General features: G+C 40.9%; 1 protein-coding gene across 20 annotated transcripts in view; it reads left to right on the top strand.

The window, feature by feature from the left end:
• The window catches only part of RBFOX2 (RNA binding fox-1 homolog 2), a 272,690-nt gene that overhangs the window by 199,936 nt on the left and 50,401 nt on the right, over positions 1-22,353 (top strand). For all 20 annotated transcript variants that reach the window (XR_007129530.1, XR_007129531.1, XM_047742398.1 and 17 more), the window contains one exon: positions 13,133-13,357. Coding sequence is in view for 18 of the 20 variants with exons in the window: in XM_047742398.1 (XP_047598354.1) it covers positions 13,133-13,357 (225 nt within the window). In the remaining 2 variants the exon portion in view is untranslated. The remainder of the gene's footprint in view (positions 1-13,132; positions 13,358-22,353) is intronic.

The following is a 22,353-nucleotide window of genomic DNA, read 5'->3' as shown; positions in this document are numbered from 1 at the left end:
AGATCGGGTATGTCAGTGCGCCTCAGGATTACCAAACTGAAAAAATTAGAATGAAGTTGAAAATATAAATGGGAAGATATAAATAAAAGTACTCTAAGATTACATAGACTTTAATTATCCTGGAACAATTCGGGCAATTCCATTTGGCCATTCTTTGTGTATTCTCCTATTGTACTCTCTGCTTAGCTTTATTTATAGCACAAATTAATATTGATATAATTATTAGTTTACGTGCCTTTCTCACTTTTTAATTTTGGTCGTACAAAAGCAAATCTTATTTTTTCCTATGTGCTTTCCCTCTCCCTGATGTTAAAGACCAGCATGTTGTAGCCGCTTAAACATCATTAAAGGGGGATTCAAGTAATACTCCGAATAATTCAGTATAACAGAGAATATGGTTAAGAAACAATAACAACACAGACTCCTTTACCCCAAGTAGTGTGACTTGTAAGTAATGAGCAAACTGTTCTTTAAAGTATTGGTGAAAGTGAGAGGGTTAATAAGTCCCGAATAGTGAGGCTGCAACTGTAAGTCTTAAAATCATCTTGTTTGCCCGTTGCCTATAACTGGTTGGTTGCCACATCCTTAAATTCCCTGCACAGCATCTCTTGATTCCATTCCCTTTGCCCCACTCCCCTTGCGTAGGCCCACATGTCCTCTCCAGTAGGCTCCAGTATGCTCTTGTCTCTGTGTTCTGGTTGCCATCCCCTAAATATATCCTGTCTGCTGTTAACATTACATAAGCTATGAGTCTGTGATTCTCCTATTTTGATGGTTCTTTTTTTTACCAGGAAATACTGGTTAAAACCATTACTATCCAACAGACTTGGATATTGGGATACTCACTACATAGCGCAAAGTTTCATAAAGGATAAGGGAGAGGTTCCAAGTTAGTATGTTTGACTGGAAAGATGATTCACTCAGTTAGCAGAACTATGAAACGACGGCAGTAAACTCACTCTTTAGACACACAGTTTGTAGTGGAAGTGAGACACCGAGGGTGGAAGGATCAGATCTGAGGTGGAAATGTGCAGCTGGAGGGACCGGAAGCAGGACGAGAGACCCGATCGAGGTGGGTGCAGACACCATGTAGTAGTTCCACTGGCTCCCAGTGTATCTACTGCAGCAGACTCTGCAGTGAACAGTCCATTTTGCAGATGAGCAAGCAGGCTGGAAAGGCTTGTGTAATTTACCCTGTATCTGGTAAGAGGTACAACTGAGATTTTAACTCAGATCTGTCAGGCTCATGCTCCTTTTTGTTTCTGTTTTTGTTTTTACTCTCCTTCCCATGAAAGCATGGGAGAAAGGACACGGTTGGACCTAAAAAAATATTTGGGGGGTGCCTGGGTGGCTCAGTGGGTTAAGCCTCTGCTTTCGGCTCAGGTCATGATCCCAGGGTCCTGGGATTGAGTCCCGCATCGGCCTCTCTGCTCACAGGGAGCCTGCTTTCCCCCTTCTCTCTCTGCCTGCCTCTCTGTCTACTTGTGATCTCTGTCTGTCAAATAAATTAAAAAATATATATATATATTTGGAAGTCACCCGTAAGTGGGTAATGGTTAAAGCTCTGAAATAGGAAATTGACCGATAAAAGGGTTGAAACTTGGTCTTTGGGTTATACATTTTTCCTGTGTGATGGGACCTGTTTACTGTGATTGTGTATTTGAATTTAGAATTAAAATACTTAGCAGAGTCCACATTTGTATACCAGAAGACCATGCATGGCAATGCATCGCCTCTGTTACTACCTAAAGGAGAAAGACATCGTTCTTAACTTTTGTGTTGTAGGAGTGAAGGAAATTGTGGACCTAAAGCGCAAACACATGAATGTTGGGTCTTTTCTCTCCTAATGGTACTCTACCAATTCTCACTTGCTACCCCAACATTCTTCTCCAACTTGATGTCAACCCAAGATAACATTTGTCTCAGTATGTATTATCTTCATTAGTTATGCTCCCTGCTCCAGCCAAACAAGGCGGTCTGCTATGGTGCACATACATGTGACTCTCCATCTTAATCCTCTGTCATTTAAAATTTTTATTTAATGCTCAGTGTTTATCATGCACTGTGTGAGATTCTACAATGTGCAAAACAATCCCCTCTCATCATAAAGAAGCTTTTTTTTAAAAAAAGATTTTACTTATTTGAGAGAGAGCACAAGCAGAGGGGAGGGGCAGAGGGAGAAGCAGACTCCCTGCTGAGCAGGGAGCCCGATGTGATGTGGGCCTCCATCCCAAGACCCCAGGATCATGACCTTCTAGAAGGCAGACACTTAACCACCTGAACCACCCAGGCACCTATAAAGAGGCTTTTAGTAGGAAAGATAAGACACTTATCTTGATAAGTTAAGTCTAAGTCTTTGAATTTATCGGTCTTGTACAGTCATAGTGCAAGCTAAGTGCTATGGGAATAAAGGAGAGGAAGGAATTTCTTCTAACTGGAAATGGGAATGCAACACTTGCTGGTAAGTGTGCTCTATTAGACGTGGTCTGTGGCCTTTTCTTTGTCTCATGTTGGCCTCATAGTCCATAGCTGTCCTGTGCTGTAGTTGGCAAAACTGAGACTGACTTTCCTGTTCAGTGTCACAGAGCTAACAGGTTATCAAGTCAGGATTCGACCCCAGGCTTATTTGGCTGTAAACGTTAACCTCTTTGCTTTACATCTTGGGTCAAAAAATTATCCTACAGGCCATATCTGGCCCAGGGCCTGTTTTTGTAAGGCTCGTGAATTAAGAATGATTCTTAAATTTTTAAATGGTTAGAAAAAGATCAAAAGAAGAAGAAGATTTTGAGATGGGAAATTAGATGAAATTAATGTGTCGGTGCCTGTGAATGAAGTTGTCCTGGAACACAGCCATGCTTACTTTTTTACAGAGTGTCTTTGCTCTTTTCATACTAGAACAGCAGAGGCCCATAGTTGTGTCAGAAATCATACCACCTGCAAGGCCTAAAATACTATCTGGCCTGACCCCTGCTTTATGCCATACTTCCTTTCCAGGGATAGCTTCAGGGAGAAGGGATTATTTGAGCTGATCCTTTATGTCCAGCTAAGTTTTCATTATGCATGGATATTCTTGAGAGAGGATACAGCATGGGGAGCAAAACCGATCCGTGCGGTAGCGGACCGGCTGTGGTTTGGGAAGGCACCGTATGCGGGGGATGTAGAAGTCTAGATTCATTGCAACACAGAATTAATGGCTGGGAGTTGTGTGTGCCCTGCCCTGGGGGGAACATGGTTCCGGACACCGCCGGAGATGCCACATGGTGCAGCGACTAGCGACACCAGCTTGAGAAACGGCTTAGATTCGGATTTCCGTCTGCTTATGCCAGTTATTAGCCAAGTGGTTTTTCATTAAAGTACTTAACCCTTTTAAATGGTAGTTTCCTTATCTGTAAAAGGAGAATAATGGCAATATCTACCTTTTACAGCTGTGAGAATCAAATCCGTGTATGGATGTGGTGTGTAGGTACATACAAAGTGCTTGGTGTATAGCCAGATATTTAAGCATTCATTAAATGTAGGCATTTACTACATAGCCTTAAGGGAGGGCCTAGAGGAAGTTAGAATTGTTTAGTAGATGATGGTGAACCTTTGTGTCACCAATTTGGGGCTCATATGTAGCACTCTGACTTGTACTGAAGTTCATGGTAGGCTCCTTAATGTGATTGAAAACCCCTGGAAGGGAGATTTCTAACTTGTGTTATGATGTTTTCAGTGCCCACAAGTTGTGGACCCATAGCAAGTATGAGTATATTCAAGATAGAATTTCAGATCTCTCTCCCCACTGCCTTTTTAGCTAGTGATCGCTTTAGAAACGACATTGGTGGATTTATTTATTTTTTTTTTTCTTTTCTGTTTGTTTGGTTGTGTTGTTGTTTGGCTAGTTGTTTTCCCTTACGCTATGGTTAGTTTTATGTATCTGTAGTTTGTTTCATCATGTTGTTCCCATAACATGGGAACATTGTCTTTAAGGGTTTTTCTAAAATTTCACGTAACATCCACAACAGTGGCCTCTAGCAGGATTTTAACATTCGCTAAATTGTGGAAGTTTGGTCCCACAATCTGCCTAGTGCTTGCGGTGGTTGAGAGCAATCTTTTTTGGGAATATAGGGTTTTAGTCACTTCCCATTTTATCTTACAAGTCTTTGTAACAAAGTGTGACATTAACATTGCTGTTTTATAGAGGAAGAAACCGAAGCACAGGAAAGGTAGGTAATGACATAACTAAGTGTTTACAGCTATAGTAATGACAAAGCTGAGATTCAAATTATGTTCTAACCATGGACTTCAGCATTGCCCTTGGTGAAAGGTTATATTTATTGGGTCTCAGGCGGATTGGATAATCTTTTAGGTAGTGTCTAAGGCATGTAACAAATTTGTTTGTGTTGAGGAATAATACATTGGAAACCTGATTGTCAGTCATTATATCCCCACATTCCTTTCCTGTGGGGCATCATCTTGAGGATTTCATCAGAACGGCATCCTAAAAATTAAGTCACAGTGGCCTGCATTCCGTGTGAAATAAAATACTATTTTTTGTCCTGTTAATATTTCTTTTCTTGAACTTTTGCGTAGGTGATAAAACAATAGTGAGATGGCAGGACATGGAGTTGGTGTGTTGAGTAATTATTGAACTATCAGATAATTCTGTATCCCACGTGTATCTGTTGGTTTCATGTAAGTCTCGGGGTTTTTCTTCTTCTCCTTCTATTTAAAAATAACTTTAGAAAAGCAGCTTTGCTACTCATTGATGAGTGAGCCACATCTTATTTTTTAAGCCCGAGTGTTAGAAATGTAAGTAGCTTTTTTGGAAATTTGGAAGATGTGACTGTTCAGTCGTGTTGCCGATGGGAAGGCGGTTAACCAAAGAATGGCTTCGTTTCTCATTCCCTGCCAATTCCTGTAGTAAATTCATGCGGATCCTAGGAGAATTAGATATAACCCACTCTGTCTTCACCGTTAGCTTTCCACAACATGGGGACCACTCTTCATCTTAGATGCTCTGCTTCATTATTCTGCTCATGCAAACCCCGTAAGTAAGAGTCACGCCGTGAGACCCTGTGCCTGCTGTAGCTCTTAGTGCTGGGGATGTGTCGGGGCCAGATGAGCAAAACCTCTTGCTTGTGTTCTAACAGAGGACACGAAATGAATGAAGTATTATTATAGCTGAGAGGACAGAGAGAAATAGGGATCGAGATTTTAGAGTGTTCAGGGAAGCTGGCATTTTAGCATAGCTGTGAGGGAGGTGTGAGGTCCGCAGACATTGGGGAATACTTGGTGTGCAGGGTGGTCAGTCCTGTGAGGGCTTCTGGACCTGGGCCTCTCTGTGGTGGGCAGGGCGTCCTGCTTTCAGAGAACTTCCATTTTCCTGGGATATACTGGTAAGAACTAACAGGAAATGCAGTTTGTCTTTCTCCTCATCTTTCACATAAAATCCCAATTTATATTCTAGGGAAGAAAGGAGTTAAAATTAAGTCTTTATTAGATTCTTGTTAGGTGAGGTACAAACTGTATTTGCATTTAGTACTCTGTATTGTCTGTTCATCTTGTGGAAGGGAAAATTTATAGACTGCTAAATTAGGTAAAAAGAAATTGTGTCTCGTTTTGCAGACTACAAGAAAAAAGTTAATAACTCATTTTCTCAGGTGGTACATACGTAAGCTAGTTAACCTATGATTTTATTTTATTTTATTTATTTTTTTTTTAAAAGATTTTATTTATTTATTTGTCAGAGCGAGGGAGAGAGAGCGAGCACAGGCAGACAGAATGGCAGGCAGAGGCAGAGGGAGAAGCAGGTTCCCTGACGAGCAAGGAGCCCGATGCGGGACTCGATCCCAGGACGCTGGGATCATGACCTGAGCCGAAGGCAGCTGCTTAACCAACTGAGCCACCCAGGCGTCCCTAACCTATGATTTTAAAAACAAAACATTTTCATATTAAACGTAGAGGTAAAATCTTGCCTGGAAATGATCATGTGAGCTGTTAGCTCATAGTTTGCCTGGGGGCTATCATATTTCTCTTCTGAACTTATAACTTTGGAATATAGCCTGGGAATTTAATAGAAATCTGAAACCACTTAGCATTCACAATCATCATCATCATCATCATCATCATTATCATAAATTATGGAGGATATTTTCAGACATTATAAAGTGTATGAAATAAAATGCAAAATCACTCCTATTCCCATTTCATTCCCTTAATATAGAAACATGATGTGGGGTTTTTTTTATTTAAAAATTCCTATAAGGAATAAAATAATCTGCTAAGAATTTCATTTTGGCCTTGTAACAAAGGTTTACATTTCCCTTATTTCAGGAAATAATAGTTCAGCCTCCGCCTGCCTTGTATTTCTCTGAAACACGAAGTGTCAGGGATACCAGTAGATCCTATAAAATGTTTTTACCTTTCTCCCCCTACCCCCCACGGCTAATTGATGTGTTGATTCAGTTGACTGAGCCAGCTTTGTGGGAGAGCCAGTACCGGGAACTCACTCCCAGCACGGTTGGGCTGGGGGCAAATGGGGGCCAGAGCAGGACAGAGTCTGCAAGGAGCCGAGTTGGAGTATGGATAGGAAGTCCTTTTGCTGTGTTAATCATAACTGGAAAGCAGTGTCTTTTAGCCTTATCGATCATTTAGTAGACCCTTATATACTGTGAGATTGGTTTTGGTGCTCTTGCTCTGTTGCATTCACCAATCCACCTGAATTTGAGTTTTCTCTTTCATATCTGACTTCAGGCCAGTAAATCCCGGGAGGGCTTCTAAAGTGGTGTGCTTCAAGGGGGCCCAGGCAGGCAGGTGGATGTGAATACGGCCCTGTGTGACTTGAAGGGCTAAGAAGAAGTCATATGCAAGTCATATGCAGTACCCTAGCCTGGAGATCACGAGAACATCTTACATGGTGACGGGTGACAAAGACAGACCTTTTCCTAAAAAATTATGGTGAAAACTTAAGATTTTTATAGCCTAATTTCTAAAAACTAAAACGAAAGATTTTTATGTAAAGCAGTCATTAACACCACTCAAAGATGATTCTTGGACACTGGAGACAGCTGGAATTTTGATGCTGTATAACTTGAAAATGAAAGACAGTTATGAATTTTGTCTTTAGACAATGTTGCTACCATTTTCTTTCTTTTTTTTTTTTTTTAAGATTTTATTTATTTATTTGACAGACAGAGATCACAAGTAGGCAGAGAGGCAGACAGATAGAGAGAGAGGGGGAAGCAGGCTCCCTGCAGAGCACAGAGCCCGATGTGGGGCTCGATCCCAGGACACTGGGACCATGACCTGAGCCAAAGGCAGAGGCTTTAACCCACTGAGCCACCCAGGTGCCCCTGTTGCTACCATTTTCTTAAGGAAAGCCCAGGAATGACTCAGTGCTTCAGTTAGTGTATTGGCTTCCTCTTACTGATTACATTTTTCTTGTCATCCTCTTTTATATATATAAAAAATACTTGATAAGCTTTATTACGAAAGTAATACATGTTTATTATTAGGAGCATGAGTAAACTTTTGCGGATTTGGAGTAGATGTGCCCACTAGTTTGACTGCAGTGATGACTTCACGAGTGTGCACATATATACGTCCACCCTCAAGCTGTGAATAAGTAAACGCAGTTCGTTGTGTTAGGTCCATTCTATCGCAGTAAAACTTTTTAAAAAAATTTATTGATTAGATGACTAAAATTGGACTTGTTTTGCTATTGATATGTTTTTCCATATGTCAGTGGGATTGAACATTTTAATGGTATTTCATCATCTGTGAATTGTTCTGTTATATTCTTTGCCTTTTTCTGTTCTGTGTTTCTTGTCAATTTGTGTAACCTGCTCTTACATTAGTGATGACAACCCAATGTCTGTCTTAATCTGTTGCAATTCGTTGCCCCAGTTGGTTTTTCTTTTGACTTTAAAGGCCAGTCCCTCCCTCCTTCCTTTGCCTTCCATCCCCACCCCCCACCCCGACTTCTGCGGCCATGTCAGTCCTTTTTGTCCTTCCTCGTTTTTAGGTTTCCTACCTTGCTATCTTATGTGAGAGTCCCCCAATCCCAGTTATACTCCTAGGTTTTGTTATATTTTCATTGTTTTCATTGTTTCATTGTTTTCATAGTTTTCATTGTTCTCTTAGATCTTATTCCTGGGTTGTCTGGGTGGCTCAGTCATTAAGCGTCTGCCTTCAGCTCAGGTCATGATCCCAGGGTCCTGGAATTGAGTCCCGCATCGGGCTCTCTGCCTCTCTTTCTTTGTGCGCTCTCTCTCTTTCTATCAAATAAATAAAATCTTTGGACTTTATTCCTTCTTGAATTTTTCTCATACGGAGTATACACTGTGAAGGGGCTCATTTATTTTCTTGCTGGTGGGTAGCCAACTTTTACAAATCCTCTGTGGTAAATAAACAATTTCTCCCCATGAAGTGAAATGCAACTTTTATCTTCTATTAATTTTCTGTATAAACTTGAAACTGTTTTAGGATAATCAGTATTCTGTGATCACTATGTATACTCTTAGTGTTTTGTCACAGTAGCTCTATGGCAAGTCTTACTGTATGACAGAGCATGCCCTACTTCATAGCTTTTCTCCTTTCCAGACTTCCATAGTAGTTTTTCACATCCCAGTTAGAATTCTGTTTAGTCCTGTTTTCTTCCTCGACGCTCTGTTTCCGATTGGAAACGACATTAGGTAGGGAACCCAGGGTAGCTTAGTGTTTGAGCATCAGACTCCTGGTTTCTGCTCAGGTCCTGATCTCGGAGTCATGAGACCGAGCCCCATGGCAGGCTCCACGCTCAGCAGGGCATCTGCTTCAGATTCTCTCTCCTTCCCCCTCTATCCCCCCTCACGTAGTCTCTAAATAAAGTCTTAAAAAATGACATTAGGTGTACATTTTATTTTAACAAGGATTAACATTTCTATATGAAGCGTTACTCCAGAAACAAAATACGTCTCTGTTTATTCAGGCCTTGTTTTGTATCCTACATTATGTGTTTTATCCTGTACATTTTCTTTCCCTTTTCAATAACTGATTACTGCTGGCTATAAAATAGTGTACAAATATGACAAAATTTTATTGTTGGGTCTACTCATTTGTAGTTAATTTTGTGGGCTTTTCTAAGTACCTAGCTACAGTTGTCTCTGTGTTCTCTTTATCTCCATTTCAGGTTTGTCACCTTACTTTGTGTAGAATGAGTCATAGGGACAGTGATTTATAATGATGACAGGTACTTCACAGTTTAATATGATGTTTGCCAGTTATAGCCTTATTTTTCCTTTGTTATAATTAACATGTAGTGACATATTTATCAAGTGTTTGGCTTAATGAATTTTAACAATTTGGTACCATCATCCTTAACAAGTAATTTAACATTTCTGTCATCCTAGAGTGTTCCATCCTAGAATGTTCCAGATCTCCATCATCACTCCCTGCCCCTCCGCAAAAAACCCACTACTTTCTTCACTTCTGTTACAATAGATTTGTATCTCATTCAGCACATCTTTAAGATTCATCTATGCTGTTGGTGATTTATTCTTTTTTTTTTTTTTTTAAAGCTATGTAACATTCCGTTTTGTGAATAAACCACAATTTGTTTATCCATTTTCCTGTTGGTTTCAGTACAGTCATTTTCAATTTGGGGCTATTATGAATAAAGCTTCCATGAACATACTTGCACAAGTGTTTTTGTACACATATGCTTTTATTTCTTTGGGGTGAATATAAGGAGTATTCAAACTGTATAAAAAAGCAGAACTGGGGCACCTGGGTGGCTCAGTGGGTTAAAGCCTCTGCTTTCGGCTCAGGTCATGATCCCAGGGTCCTGGGATCGAGCCCCACATCGGGCTCTGCTCGGCAGGGAGCCTGCTTCCCCCTCTCTCTCTCTGCCGGCCTCTCTGCCTACTTGTGATCTCTCTCTGTCAAATAAATAAATAAAATCTTTAAAAAAAAAAAAAAGCAGAACTGCAGAACAGTTCTATCATGATATACTGTTTTACACTTTGACAAGCAGTGCGTGAAAGTTCTTGTTCCGCATCCTGGTCAACATTCGGAGTTTTCAGTCTTGTGGCCCTTTTAATGGGGGCAAAATGGTAGCTTGTTTGGTTTTAATTTCCTACCCCTGATAACTAATGTTGAGCCACACATTCAGTTATTTTCTGCCCATTGACATATCTGTTTGTGGGAGTTTGTCTGTTGAAGTCATTGACCCATCTTAACAAAAAAAAATGCTTTGCTCTTTTCATTATGATTTGTAACAAACAGTTCTTTGTAGATTCTGGATGTGTGTTCTTTGCCAGGTATGTGTACGGTGAATGCTGCCTCCCAGTCTCCATCTTGTCTTTCCATTATCTTAGTGGTACCTTTCAAAGAGTATGAAATTTTTAAATTTTGATGGAGTTTGGTTTATCAGCTTTTTTCTTCAAAAAAATTTTTTTAAAGATTTTATTTATTTGACAGAGATCACAAGTAGGCAGAGAGGCAGGCAGAGAGAGGAGGAAGCAGGCTCCCCGCTGAGCAGAGAGCCTGATGCGGGGCTCGATCCCAGGACCCCGGGATCATGACCTGAGCAGAAGGCAGAGGCTTTAACCCACGGAGCCACCCAGGCGCCCCTACTTTTTTCTTCAGTTGTTCTTGTTTGTTATGACTAAAGAGTTCTTTGTTTATTGTAATATTGTGACAATTGTCCTCTTTTTTTTTTTTTTTTTTTCTGGATGTTTTAGAGTTTTAAAACGCTCTTATATTTAGGTCTGTTACCTCTTTCCAGTTAACTTTTGCATATGTGGGATGAGTTGAGGTTAATTTTTTTTCCACTGGGTATTCGTTTTTTTATCTGTTAAAAAGGCTTTCCTTTCTCCTCCTGAACTGACTTTGATGACTTAATACTGACAGTATATGTATGTGTCTGTCTGGATTCTTTTCTGCTGATTGGTTGATTGATTTGTCTGTCTTTAAGCTCGTGCCATACTGTTGTGATTACTGCAGCTTTGCGATAAGTCTTGAAATCAGGTAGTATAAGTCCAATTTGTGTTCTTCTTCAGAATTGCTTTGCCTTTTCTAGGCTGTTTGCATTTCCACTTAAATTTTAGTAACACCTTGTCAGTTTCTGCAAAAATATCAGAGATTTTGATTGAGTGTGTGGGATTTGGGGTGTGTGGCTGTCTTAGGATTGCCTAGCTTTTGGGGCACCTGGGTGGCTCAGTGGGTTAAAGCCTCTGCCTTTGGCTCACACTCATGATCTCAGGGTCCTGGGATCGAGCCCCGCAGTGGGCTCTCTGCTCAGCGGGGAGCCTGCTTCTTCCTCTCTCTCTCTCTCTGCCTGCCTCTCTGCCTACTTATGATCTCTGTCTGTCAATAAATAAATAAATAAATAAATAAATAAATAAATAAATAAATAAATATTTTAAAAAAGAAACAAACCTAGCTTTCCAGTCCATGATCATGTATTTCTCCATTCATAACAGCCTTTGTACAGTTGTTCTGTTTCATTTTAAGTAGAAGAACTTATTGTACAATGATGGCAGAACCTTTCTTTAAAAGTTGTGTGAGATCTTTCTGGGGCTTTGGATTCATTTTGTTTGCGATACATATGAGTTTAATGGCCATCAAGATGGTGTTGAAAGCCTAGGATGATGTTTAGAAAATGCTGCCTAACATTCCGTTTCCTGTAGCTCTCAGTGGATAGAGAACCCCCTCTTGAACTGAGGGGAAAGAAGGATAATTGGGACTGGGAGAGAAAGAGGAATTATTGCTCCCTTGCCTGATGGGAGTGATGCTCACGGGTAGAAGGAAACCAAGTGACATAAACCCAGATTTTCTTTGATTACCTAATGATATGATGTCTAAAACTAGGGGTGGGAGGGCACCTATCAAAGTGCTGACAGTTTGAAGCATTTATCCATCTCTGCAAACTACTTACAGAAGTACAGCGACCCAAGACTTTGCAGACTTGTGTATCTTCAGTAAAATAATGGCTTTGCTTTTTCTGGAATAAAATGGGAGGCTGGGCGGGGGGGGCGGGTGCAAGATTCAAACTCTTTCGTATCTGAACTTAGGACAGAAGTGAGAAAGGGGCTTTGAGCCACAGTGGCTCCTTCTAACAGTTCCCTGTAGTTCCTGGATACTCTCTGTTGGTATTTCAGATATTATAGTGAATTCCAGGTAGGCATCTGGGAATGGTTATCACATGGAGAGGTGTCCTGCTGTGCTGTTAGCCCTATAAAACTCATAGGGATTGTGAAGAATCTTGAACTTTTTTATCTGGGGTTTTTTTTTTTTTTTTTTGGTGTATCTCTAATATTTGTAATTTAAGGAACCTATTTTTTTTTAACTATTAACTAGTAGCCGAGACTTAAATAAATCTCTCTCTTGAAATCCAAACATTAATTTTTTAATAATGAAGTTTCTTCTGAACTCTGTGCTCTTAAAATCTAGAGAGCTAGGTTGTCCTGTTTTGAGAACTTAATTTCTAATGTCACCCTACCATGTTGTTATGAATTGTAATTTGAGGGGCGCCTGGGTGGCTCAGTGGGTTAAGCCGCTGCCTTCGGCTCAGGTCATGATCTCAGAGTCCTGGGATCGAGCCCCGCATCGGGCTCTCTGCTCAGCGGGGAGCCTGCTTCCTCCTCTCTCTCTGCCTGCCTCTCTGCCTGCTTGTGATCTCTCTCTGTCAAATAAATAAATAAAATCTTTAAAAAATAAAAAAAAAAAAAGAATTGTAATTTGATGAAATCGCTTTATTTTTCCCTGAATCTCTATAAAGGGATAGAGTGTCCTAAAGAAAATACTAATGGCCCAAATTAATTTCAACTCTTAAAACTCTTCTTGTGTGAGAAATTTCCTGGCATGCATTTTTTAAAAACTTGGGTTAAAGGAAATTTTTTATCTCTTCGGTAACTAATCAACTTTAATATGGTCATGGACCTGTTTAAGAACCACAGATTGGCCCAAGTTGGGTGTATGTTTGTGTGGCTGTGTGCGTACATCTCTATGCCTGGCAGTGTTTGCCCCAGTCCTGAGGCAGTAAGCCTTCCATTTTACTGGAGCAAAGAGAGTATTCAGAGAATTTTGTATGCTCACCTTAAAAATAGTCATGTCACAAGAACTAAAGTCACTTTTTTCTCCTTATTTTCTCTTCCACTATTTGTTTTAGGGTAACCAGGAGCCAACAACAACTCCTGACGCAATGGTTCAGCCTTTTACTACCATCCCGTTTCCACCACCTCCACAGAATGGAATTCCCACAGAATATGGAGTGCCACACACTCAGGACTATGCCGGCCAGACCAGTGAGCATAACCTGACACTCTATGGAAGCACGCAAGCCCACGGGGAGCAGAGTAGCAACTCACCCAGCACACAAAACGGATCTCTCACGGTATGTGTCCTGCGAGGTGGGACGTGGAAGAGCGCCTGCAGTCATACCGCAGTCCTCTCCTGAATCGTCACACCAGAAAGCCCTTTGAACTCCTCTGGCATCTACATGACACTACGTAGCATTTATGTAATTTCATCCCCCCACCCCCAACCCCGCACTGTGTTGAAATTAGAAGTTAAGGGCTCAAATGTGAGCTCGCAGTCACTGCCCAGGAGCTTAGGGTCTAGAGACAGGACAGCCAACACAAGGTGAGCGCTGCCTCGAGGGCACACTTAGGTCAGTTTCACCAGGAAGCTTCGTTTCGCCACACCTTGTTGGTCCTTCCTGTGTTGTCATGGTACACAGTCTCTCAGCAGCGTCCCACACGTTGCCTCCTCTCTCCTCCTTGGCATACTCCGTCTCTTGCTCTTGGACATTCCCTGTTTCCCTCCTGTGTACTGGCAGTTCTCTTTTAGTCCCCTTTGCTGGTTCCTGTCTGTTCAGTTTTTGTTTTTTAAATGTTTTTAAGTTTTTATTTATTTATTCACAAGATTTGTTTATTTAGGAGAGAGCTCGCAGGAGTGGGGGTAAGGGCAGAGGAAGAGGGAGAGAGAGGATCTCAAGCAGACTCCCTGCTGAGCACAGAACCCAACACAGACACCCCTGAGATCATGACCCCCGCTAGTAACCTGCTAAAGTAAAAGAAATGTTAAAAATCATCCGGAAGGTATATATCACATATATATCAATACACAGGAAGTCATATTGTCTGTGAGATTGCTGGTCTTTCTCCAAAGATTAAAATGTTCTATACTCTGGAATAGAAAGATCTGTGTCTGCTTTTTAGATTTCTTTTTGCCCTTCCTGTTTCAGATTATCAGGAGAGCTTTATTCAGCCTTTAAACCACTTGATATGATTTACTTCCCAATAAAGAGCCTTACAGTGGAAGCTTTTGTTGCATAAGGATGGATTTAACCTTCAAATACTTTCCATTTTCTTTTATTAGATACCAGACCACAAAAAAAATCCATTCTTTCCTTGCAAACATGTTATCTTTTCAGTGTTGATCAGTTATACATAAGCACATAATTTTATACTTCGTAAGTAATGGGCTACAGTAGACAATTTATTAGGAAGATGGAAGCATGATGGGTAACAGATGAGGATTCTGTAGCATTTGTTCTAGAATCATGAATATATTGGCTGCTATCTTGGCTGCATTTCCAGATCACTCAAATGATTATGAACTCACAGTCTTACCAGAACAACTGTGCAAAGAAGGAATAAAATAGAAATCTGAGGCTTTATCAAGTATTTTAATTACTAAGTCTGTTTCTTTACTAGTTATCTGTCCTTTTCCTAATTTTATTTCTACTTTCAGTTTCATATAAAATCAATCTTGGTAATTTGTGACTTTCTAGGAATTTTTCTTTTCCAACTAAATTGTCTATTTTGTTGGCACAAAGTTATTTATAATAATAATCCCATATAATCCTTTTTAATTTCTAAAGCATCTTTAGTGATAGCCCCTCTTTCATTCTTGATTTTGGTAATTGTGCCTTCTTTCTTTTTTTCTTGGTCAGTCTAGCTAAGTTTTATTAATTTTGCAGATCTTTTTCAGAAAACCAGCTTTTGATTTCATGGATTTTTTTAAAAAACTATTGTTTTTCTGTTTTATATTTCATTGATTTCCATTTTGATCTTTATTATTTCCTTCCTTCTACTAGCTTTGACTTTGATTTGGTCTTTGTTTATTTTTTAGCCTCTTGAGTTGTAGCTTTAAATCATTGATTTTTAGATTTTTTTTTTCCTTTTTGATACGTGTTTAAAGCTATACCTTCCCTTTAAGTTTCCCATAAAATGTGATACATTGTGTGTTAGTTTTCATTCAAGATATTTTAAAATTTCTCCTTATGATTTCTTCTTTGGTCTGGGTGACATAGATGTGTTTCTTAATTCCCAAATGTTTGAGGATTTCCCAGCTTTCTTTTCTTGATTTATAATTTAATCACATTGTAGAGAGAAAACATACTTTGTATGATTCAATTTTTTAAAAATTGAGACTTGTTTTGAGGCTTAGTAGATGATCTTTCCTACAGACTTTTCCTAACCAATTGGTGTTTTTTCTTTATAAAATGTTCCTCTGTCTCTGTCATTATTTCTTCAGTCTGTTTTGTCTGATATTAATTTAGTTACTTCAGCTGTCCTGTCATTACTATTTGTATGACATCTTTTTCCTTCATCTTTATCTCAAACTCTTAAAATCTAAGATGTATCTCTGGTTAAAAAACAAAACAAAACAAAAAAACTGAATCTTTAACCCATCTGAAAATGACTGCCTTTTTATCGGAGCATTTAGTCTGTTTACACTTTAAGTAATTGTTAATATGGGTAGATTTATGTCTGCCGTGTAACTACTTGTTCTATGTCTCTGATCTTTTATTGTTCCTCTGTTCCTTCTCTACTGATTTCTGTTAAATAATTCTTAACTGTACCTTTTAAATCCCTTTGTGATTTTTTAATTAGTTATTTGTGTTGTTATTTTTATATTTTCTTAGTTCTTGATCAAGGATTACATCTTCAGCTTATCATAACTTACTGATGTGTGCACTCTCTCACTTACTCATCGGTGCACACGTGTGTGTGTCTTATTCTGGTAAAATATTGCAACTTTGGTGTAATATAGCTTCGTTCCTCACCATCCTTTGTACTGTTACTGTCATCTGCATTATACATGTAAGCTCCAGTTATATGTTTTTTACCAGGGACACCCTTTAGATTCAAAGAGTTTGAGACAAAATGAAGGAAAAAGATGTCATACAAATGGTAATCATAAGAGACCTGAAGTGATTATATTAATATCAGACAAAATGGATAAGTATTGATGGAGACAAATATACATTAGAAATGCAACAACACAGTGTTTGTAATTATTACTTTAAAGAATCTTATATTCTCAAAGGAAGTTACCATTTTCAGTAATCTTCGAATCTTCCTGTGGATTTGAGTGGTATTCTGATACCATTTCCTTTCAACCCCTAGGACGTCTTTCAGTGTTTTCTGTAGACTAGGTCTGTTTGAAACAAATTTCTCGGTTTTTGTGTATCTAGGAATGTCTTCAGTTTGTCTTCACTTTTGAAGGCTAGTTCTGCTCGCTGTAGAATTCTTCATTGACTGTTTTTTCACTGCTTCCCAGCACTTTAAACCTGTCACCCCACTGCCCTCTGGCCTCTGACCAGAGCCAGCTGGTTCTGAGGAGTCCACCATTCATCCTCTGTTCCCCTTTCTGTGATGAATTGCTTTTCTCTTGCTACTTTCAAGATTTTCAGTGTATCTTTGGCTTTGAGCAGTTTGACTCTCCTGTGGATCTCTTCGTTTTTATCAAACTTGGAATCTATTGAGATTGGGTCTGTAGATTAATATTTTTTTATCATATTTGGCAAGTTTTTGAGCACAATTTCTTCAACTATTTGTTTTTTCTCTTTCTCCTCTCTTCCTGGGTCTTTCACCACAAATATGTTGGGAACTTGATGTCAGTCACCCACAGGTTCAAGTTCTGGCTTTTTTGTTTATTTGTCTCTGAGTTCAATCGAAACAGAATCTAAAGTTCTGTTCATTTTTCTTTGATGTTTTGTCTTTCTGTTCACGAGTGGAGAATTTCTGTTGACGTCTCTTCCAGTCCACTCACTCTTGTTCGGCCGCATTGCATCAGCTTGTGACCCCATCTCGTGAATTTTTTATTTCAGTTACTGTGCGTTCCAACTCTAGAATTCTCATTTGTGATTTGTTCCTCTGTTGAGATTCCTTGTCATCATATTTCCTTCATTCTTTGAATACATGTGTAATTGCCACTTAAAAGTCACCTGCTGAGTCCAACATCCAGACCCACTCAAGGGTCCATTTCTTATCTCGAGTCTGGGCCAAACTCTCCTGTTTCTTCATAGGTATTGTAACTTTTTTAATAACCTGGACATTTTAATAATATATTTCAGCAACTCTGAAGTGTTGGTATTTTTCTAGAGGTATAGGTGTGTGTATATGTGTATATTTCAAATGATTTGCTTGACTTAAACTGTGGACTGTGACTTCTCAACGGTGTGCAGCCACTGCTGTTTCTGCACAAAATCTTAGGGATTTTTCCCCTCATGTTTTTACTTTCTAGCCTGGCCAGGCATTAACCCTGTGTCTCATAGTTCGTGGTCAGCCAGGGATTTGGGCAGAGGTTGTATTTAAGCACCTTGAACTTGTAAAGCTTCCACCTTCTGTCAGTTCATCTGTTTGTGAGTTGGGAAGAGTTGGGAAGAGTTCAGAGTTCAGCCAGCTCTCAGGTCTGCTTGGCCTTTTCTCTCTGTTGGGCTCTCTCATGTGTCCCCTCCTTGTGGTTGTAGTTTCACCATTGGCCACAGGTGTGAGGAGAGAGTATCTATCTAGCTCCTCTGTGATTCTCTCATTTCCAGGATCTCCCCTTCACGTTGCTGGCTGCTCCACCACTCACCTCGGTCAGAACACAAGCTCAAGATAGAAGAACTGTGTTCCCCCCCTTAGGGCCTCTACCAGACTTGCCACTTTCAGCCGACAGAGCTGTGGGTTTCTCCTGGCCACCCCCACCCCATTCCTAATCCTAATAATGAGAAATTAGGAGGTTCTGGTTGAAGACGCTTCTTATTTGTTTAATGTGTACATTTAAATGGGAGTGTGAATTCAATGCTCTCAAGCCATTTGCCTTTGGCAGTTGTGAGTATGTGGGTGTTCCGGGGGGAACGTGTGCGTAGACTGAACAGTAGAGCAGTACGTCGTAAAACTTAGATTTGACAACATGAATAGATTATTCTGGTAAACTTTTACTCTCTACTGGCATGTTTCTTAAAATGGATCTGGTAATTCCTATGGCCAGATACATTCACAAGGTAGATAGGAAGCTTTGTTATTTACAAAGAAATGATTCCTTAAATTTCTGTAACACTTTGTTTAAAACCTGCTTCCACAAACACTGTTTTTTTATTGTGGTTCATAAACTAGTCCTTCGTGCATGTGAGGGTTTTGCAGTAGGGGAATTCAGAGTCCATTCTCTCCATTCCGCCACTTGGGTTCCCCAGCTCCAGCTCAGCGACAGGAGACCGCATATGTGTACACACCAGTCCCGATAGCCAGCGTCTGTACATCTTGTCCCACTCAGCTCAAGTGTCAGCTCTGCTGGGAAGCGTTGCTTCAGTGTCCCAGGCAAAGCCAAGCTTGTCCGTCACTGAGGCTCAGGTAGACTCCTAGGTTGACCACTTTTTGTGGAACTTACAAGATGTTGCTTTTTATTCCCTTTTGTCCCTTAATTAGACTGTAAGCTTTTAAAGAAAAAGTTCTTCTAGTTCATCTTCGCGTTCTCTGACTTACCACAGTGCCTGGCACTTAGCAGTTTCTCAGGTGGTCGGGGTAGTTAAAGGAGGTACGGTGGGAGACCTGAGGAGGGAGAAGCTGAGACTTCCCAAGGTGGGTGGCATTGATCCTGGTCTTCCTATGAAGAGTGATTAGAACGGGAACGTGCACAGAATTAGAACACGATGGGAAGAATTGGGAAAGTCATTTCTCAAAGCAGAGTTAGAGAGATGGACAAGATCAGATGTCTTTGAATAAAAACAGTTTCTGGTTTCCAGCAGCCTGAAGCTTGGGGTGGTTGGTGGATACAGAGGAAAATAAAGTGGAAGAAAAGTCGCTTGAGTGCAAATCGGGAAGGGTACTTGAATGCCCGGCTGAGAAATGACTTTATCGGAGGTTTTCGAGCCAAGAAATGGAAGTGAGCAGAGCTGTGCTTGCAAAGACCAGTAGGTTGTGTACCAAATGAGGGGGAGAAGCAGGGGGCCGGTTAGGAAAGAGTCTTCCGAGGTTCCGGACCAGGGGGCTGCAGCGGTTATGGGGAGGAAGGATGAGTGGGAGAGAATTTGCCACGGTAGAATACACAACAGCTGATGGAGTAAAACAAGGAGAGCGGAGTCAAAGAGTGTGTCCTCCTTAGTGCAAGAACTATGTCTTGAATAAATCATTTCACCTCCCAAACTCCAGATTCCCCATCTATTACATGAGCCAGCAGTGCCTAGTTACAGGATTGCACTGAACAGAAATGAGAGATGTTTGGGAAATTACTGGTTTAAATAGTTCTTTAATAGCCTTTTTTAAAAAAAAGATTTTACTTATTTAGAGAAAGTGCACACACTGCAGGGGGAGGGGCAGAGGGAGAGGGAGAGAAACTCAAACAGCCTCCCCGCTGACCACAGAGCCCGACTCAGGCTGTGACCTGAGCCGAAACCAAGAGTTGGACACTTGGAACCAACTGAGCCACCCAGGAACCTCTTTACTTGCTTTTTTAAAACCATCTTTTAGTTTTATTTATTTATTTTTAATTTATTTAGTTGACAGTGAGAGAGGGAACACAAGCAGGGGGATTGGGAGAGGGAGAGGCAGGCTTCCTGCCAAGCAGGGAGTCTGAAGCGGGGCTCGATCCCAGGACGCTGGGATCATGACCTGAGCGAAGGTGGACAGTTAACGACTAAGCCACCCAGGCGCCCTTAGAACCATCTTTAAAATCACTTGTCTTTTGATATCCTTGATGTGTGGTTTTATTATTGTGAGCCACAGCTATAGTGCAATACAGATTTTGTTTATTTTGAACGGTCTAATCTTGTCTGAGAGAACAACAACAACAAAAAAAAACCTACAAAAATAAGAAATAAGCGATGAAATCTGGAATTTTATTTCTAAAATGTATTTCAGAAGTTGGTTTTCACATTGGGCTAGCTTCTTGGGCCCTTTAGACAAGAAGAGCCTGTTTTGACAGTCAGTTTGTCCCATACTGCATGTTAGCCAAGAGGTGGCAGCCAGGGATCCTGATTACCCCGCGCCTGCCTGCAGAGAAGAAAGGACCTCAGCTGTGTGTGTGTTTAGATGCTCTTCCACGTGCTGGCAGGCGTAAGTGACTGGAGCATGTGCGGTAGACAGGCTTCGTGTGTCCTCTTCAGAGGGTTGTGTCCACGTGCACGTTCTGCCCACCCAGTCGACTATGTTTTCCTTGAGGACGGGAGTTACTGCTTGCCCTCTTATTACTCCCAGTGGCGCATAATGGATGTTTAATAAATGTTTTTTGTTTGTTTTGTTTTGTTTTAAAGATTTTATTTATTTATTTATTTGACAGAGCAAGAGAGATCACAAGTAGGCAGAGAGGCAGGCGGGTGGGGGGGGAGTAGGCTCCCCACTGAGCAGAGAGCCCAACATGGGGCTCAATCCCAGGACCCTGAGATCATCACCCAAGCCGAAGGCAGAGGCTTAATCCACTGAGCCACACCCAGGCACCCTAATAAGTGTTTTTTGAGTGAAGAAAAAAAGAAATCATAAAGGTTCAGCATCTGTGATTGGTTAGTAGGAAATGTTAATATCCTCTTTTGGAGTATTTGAACAGAGTTGTTGATGGCTGTAAAGCAGAGATTTGAAGGCATAGCTGAGGGACCCTCCTTTACTGTGTGGGTCAGCCGTAGACCCCACAGCCCTCCTCACTGGTAGCCTTCAGGCACACTTCTGAATGAAAGGTAACGAGAACACCATGCTGTCCACCATCCTCGGTTTCTTTGCTTTGTTGCGTGCTCTTTCTTGGAGTTGAAGCCAGTTTTTCTGTCACTTTCTCTATCAGAAGATCAGTGTGACCATCCTCCATGGAATTGCCCACTGACTCCCTTACTGGCAAGTGCCCTGTGGACTGGTATCCCACTAAAACAGAGCCAAGGAGTGATAGCCCTTAACATGGGTCCATTTGCCCAAGTGAGGATTTCTGGAACATAATGGGAAGCATGGGGCCCAAATCCTTCTCTCACATTGCGTGTCGTGGCCCATGTGACCCCCAGCCTACAGCGTAGGCATCATCGTTAGCATGCCTGCTTCCCAGCTAGAACTAGAAGGCCTGGGAGCACAGAGGAAGTTATTCATCTGACTGTCCTCTCCCAGGAGAATCTCTCATTTCCCCTCCAGAGTAATAAAAGGGAAAAGATGGTGAACCTGCACAAACCATCCACCATTGTTTCCAATTTACCAGTTATGCCTGTGATCGCCTTGGCCGTTTCAGAGCTCGATCCATGAGCAGACTGTAGGCTGGTCTGAAAGTGCACGAGTTGCTACAGAAAACCACACTCCAAGCCAGGCTTGGATATTTTTGTTTTAAGATTTTTTTATTTATTAGAGCACGCATGAGAGCAGGAGAAGAGGGTCAGAGGGAAGAGGAGAGACGCAGATTACCGCTGAGCACGGAGCCTGATGCAGGGCTTGATCCCACCCTAACCCTAATCCTGAGATTATGACCTGAACCGAAATCAAGAGTTGGATGCTCCAGCGACTGAGCCACCCAGGCACCCCAGACATGGATGTTTTTAATGGAGAAACTTGCCCTTTGGTTCATGACACTCAAGACACCTTTCAGCATATTGTTAATATTGTTAGCCTCATGATGATTGCTGCTTCTCCCTTGCGTGTCTTCATTCATTTATTTACTTTTACTTTTATTTACTTTTACTTACCCACCCCACCAACTCCCTCCCCTGCCAAAAGCAACTAGAACTAAGCAGTGCTGGGAATGGTAATTCTGTGCTCTGCTGCCCTTTCCTACTCTCCTGTGTTAGGGCCAGGATAAAGAAGCACTAATGGTTCATTTATGGGCATGGGTTTTCTTAACCTGTCTAAAGAGTTGTACATTTTTCATAAATATCTTGTACTATTTTTTGAAATCAGTAAACTGATTAGAATCACTGAGTTTTAAAGCTAAAATGGATTTTAGAAATCATTTTATGCCTGTCTTTTACAACAGAGGTCAACAGTTCTAAGTGACTTGAACACAGAAGGTTACAGCTTGCTGGTAACAGAGCTCAGGAAATCTGCGTTCAGCCACATGCTTTTCTTCTGCCTCCCCATGCAAATGATAAAAAATAAAAGGCATCTACAGGGATGTCTTCTTAGCTTCCACTGATTGTTCGACTTTAAACTGAAGAAC

Source organism: Lutra lutra, chromosome 8 (assembly GCF_902655055.1).
Source record: "Lutra lutra chromosome 8, mLutLut1.2, whole genome shotgun sequence".
NCBI lineage: Eukaryota > Metazoa > Chordata > Mammalia > Carnivora > Mustelidae > Lutra > Lutra lutra.
This window is presented reverse-complemented; position numbering and strand designations above follow the sequence as displayed.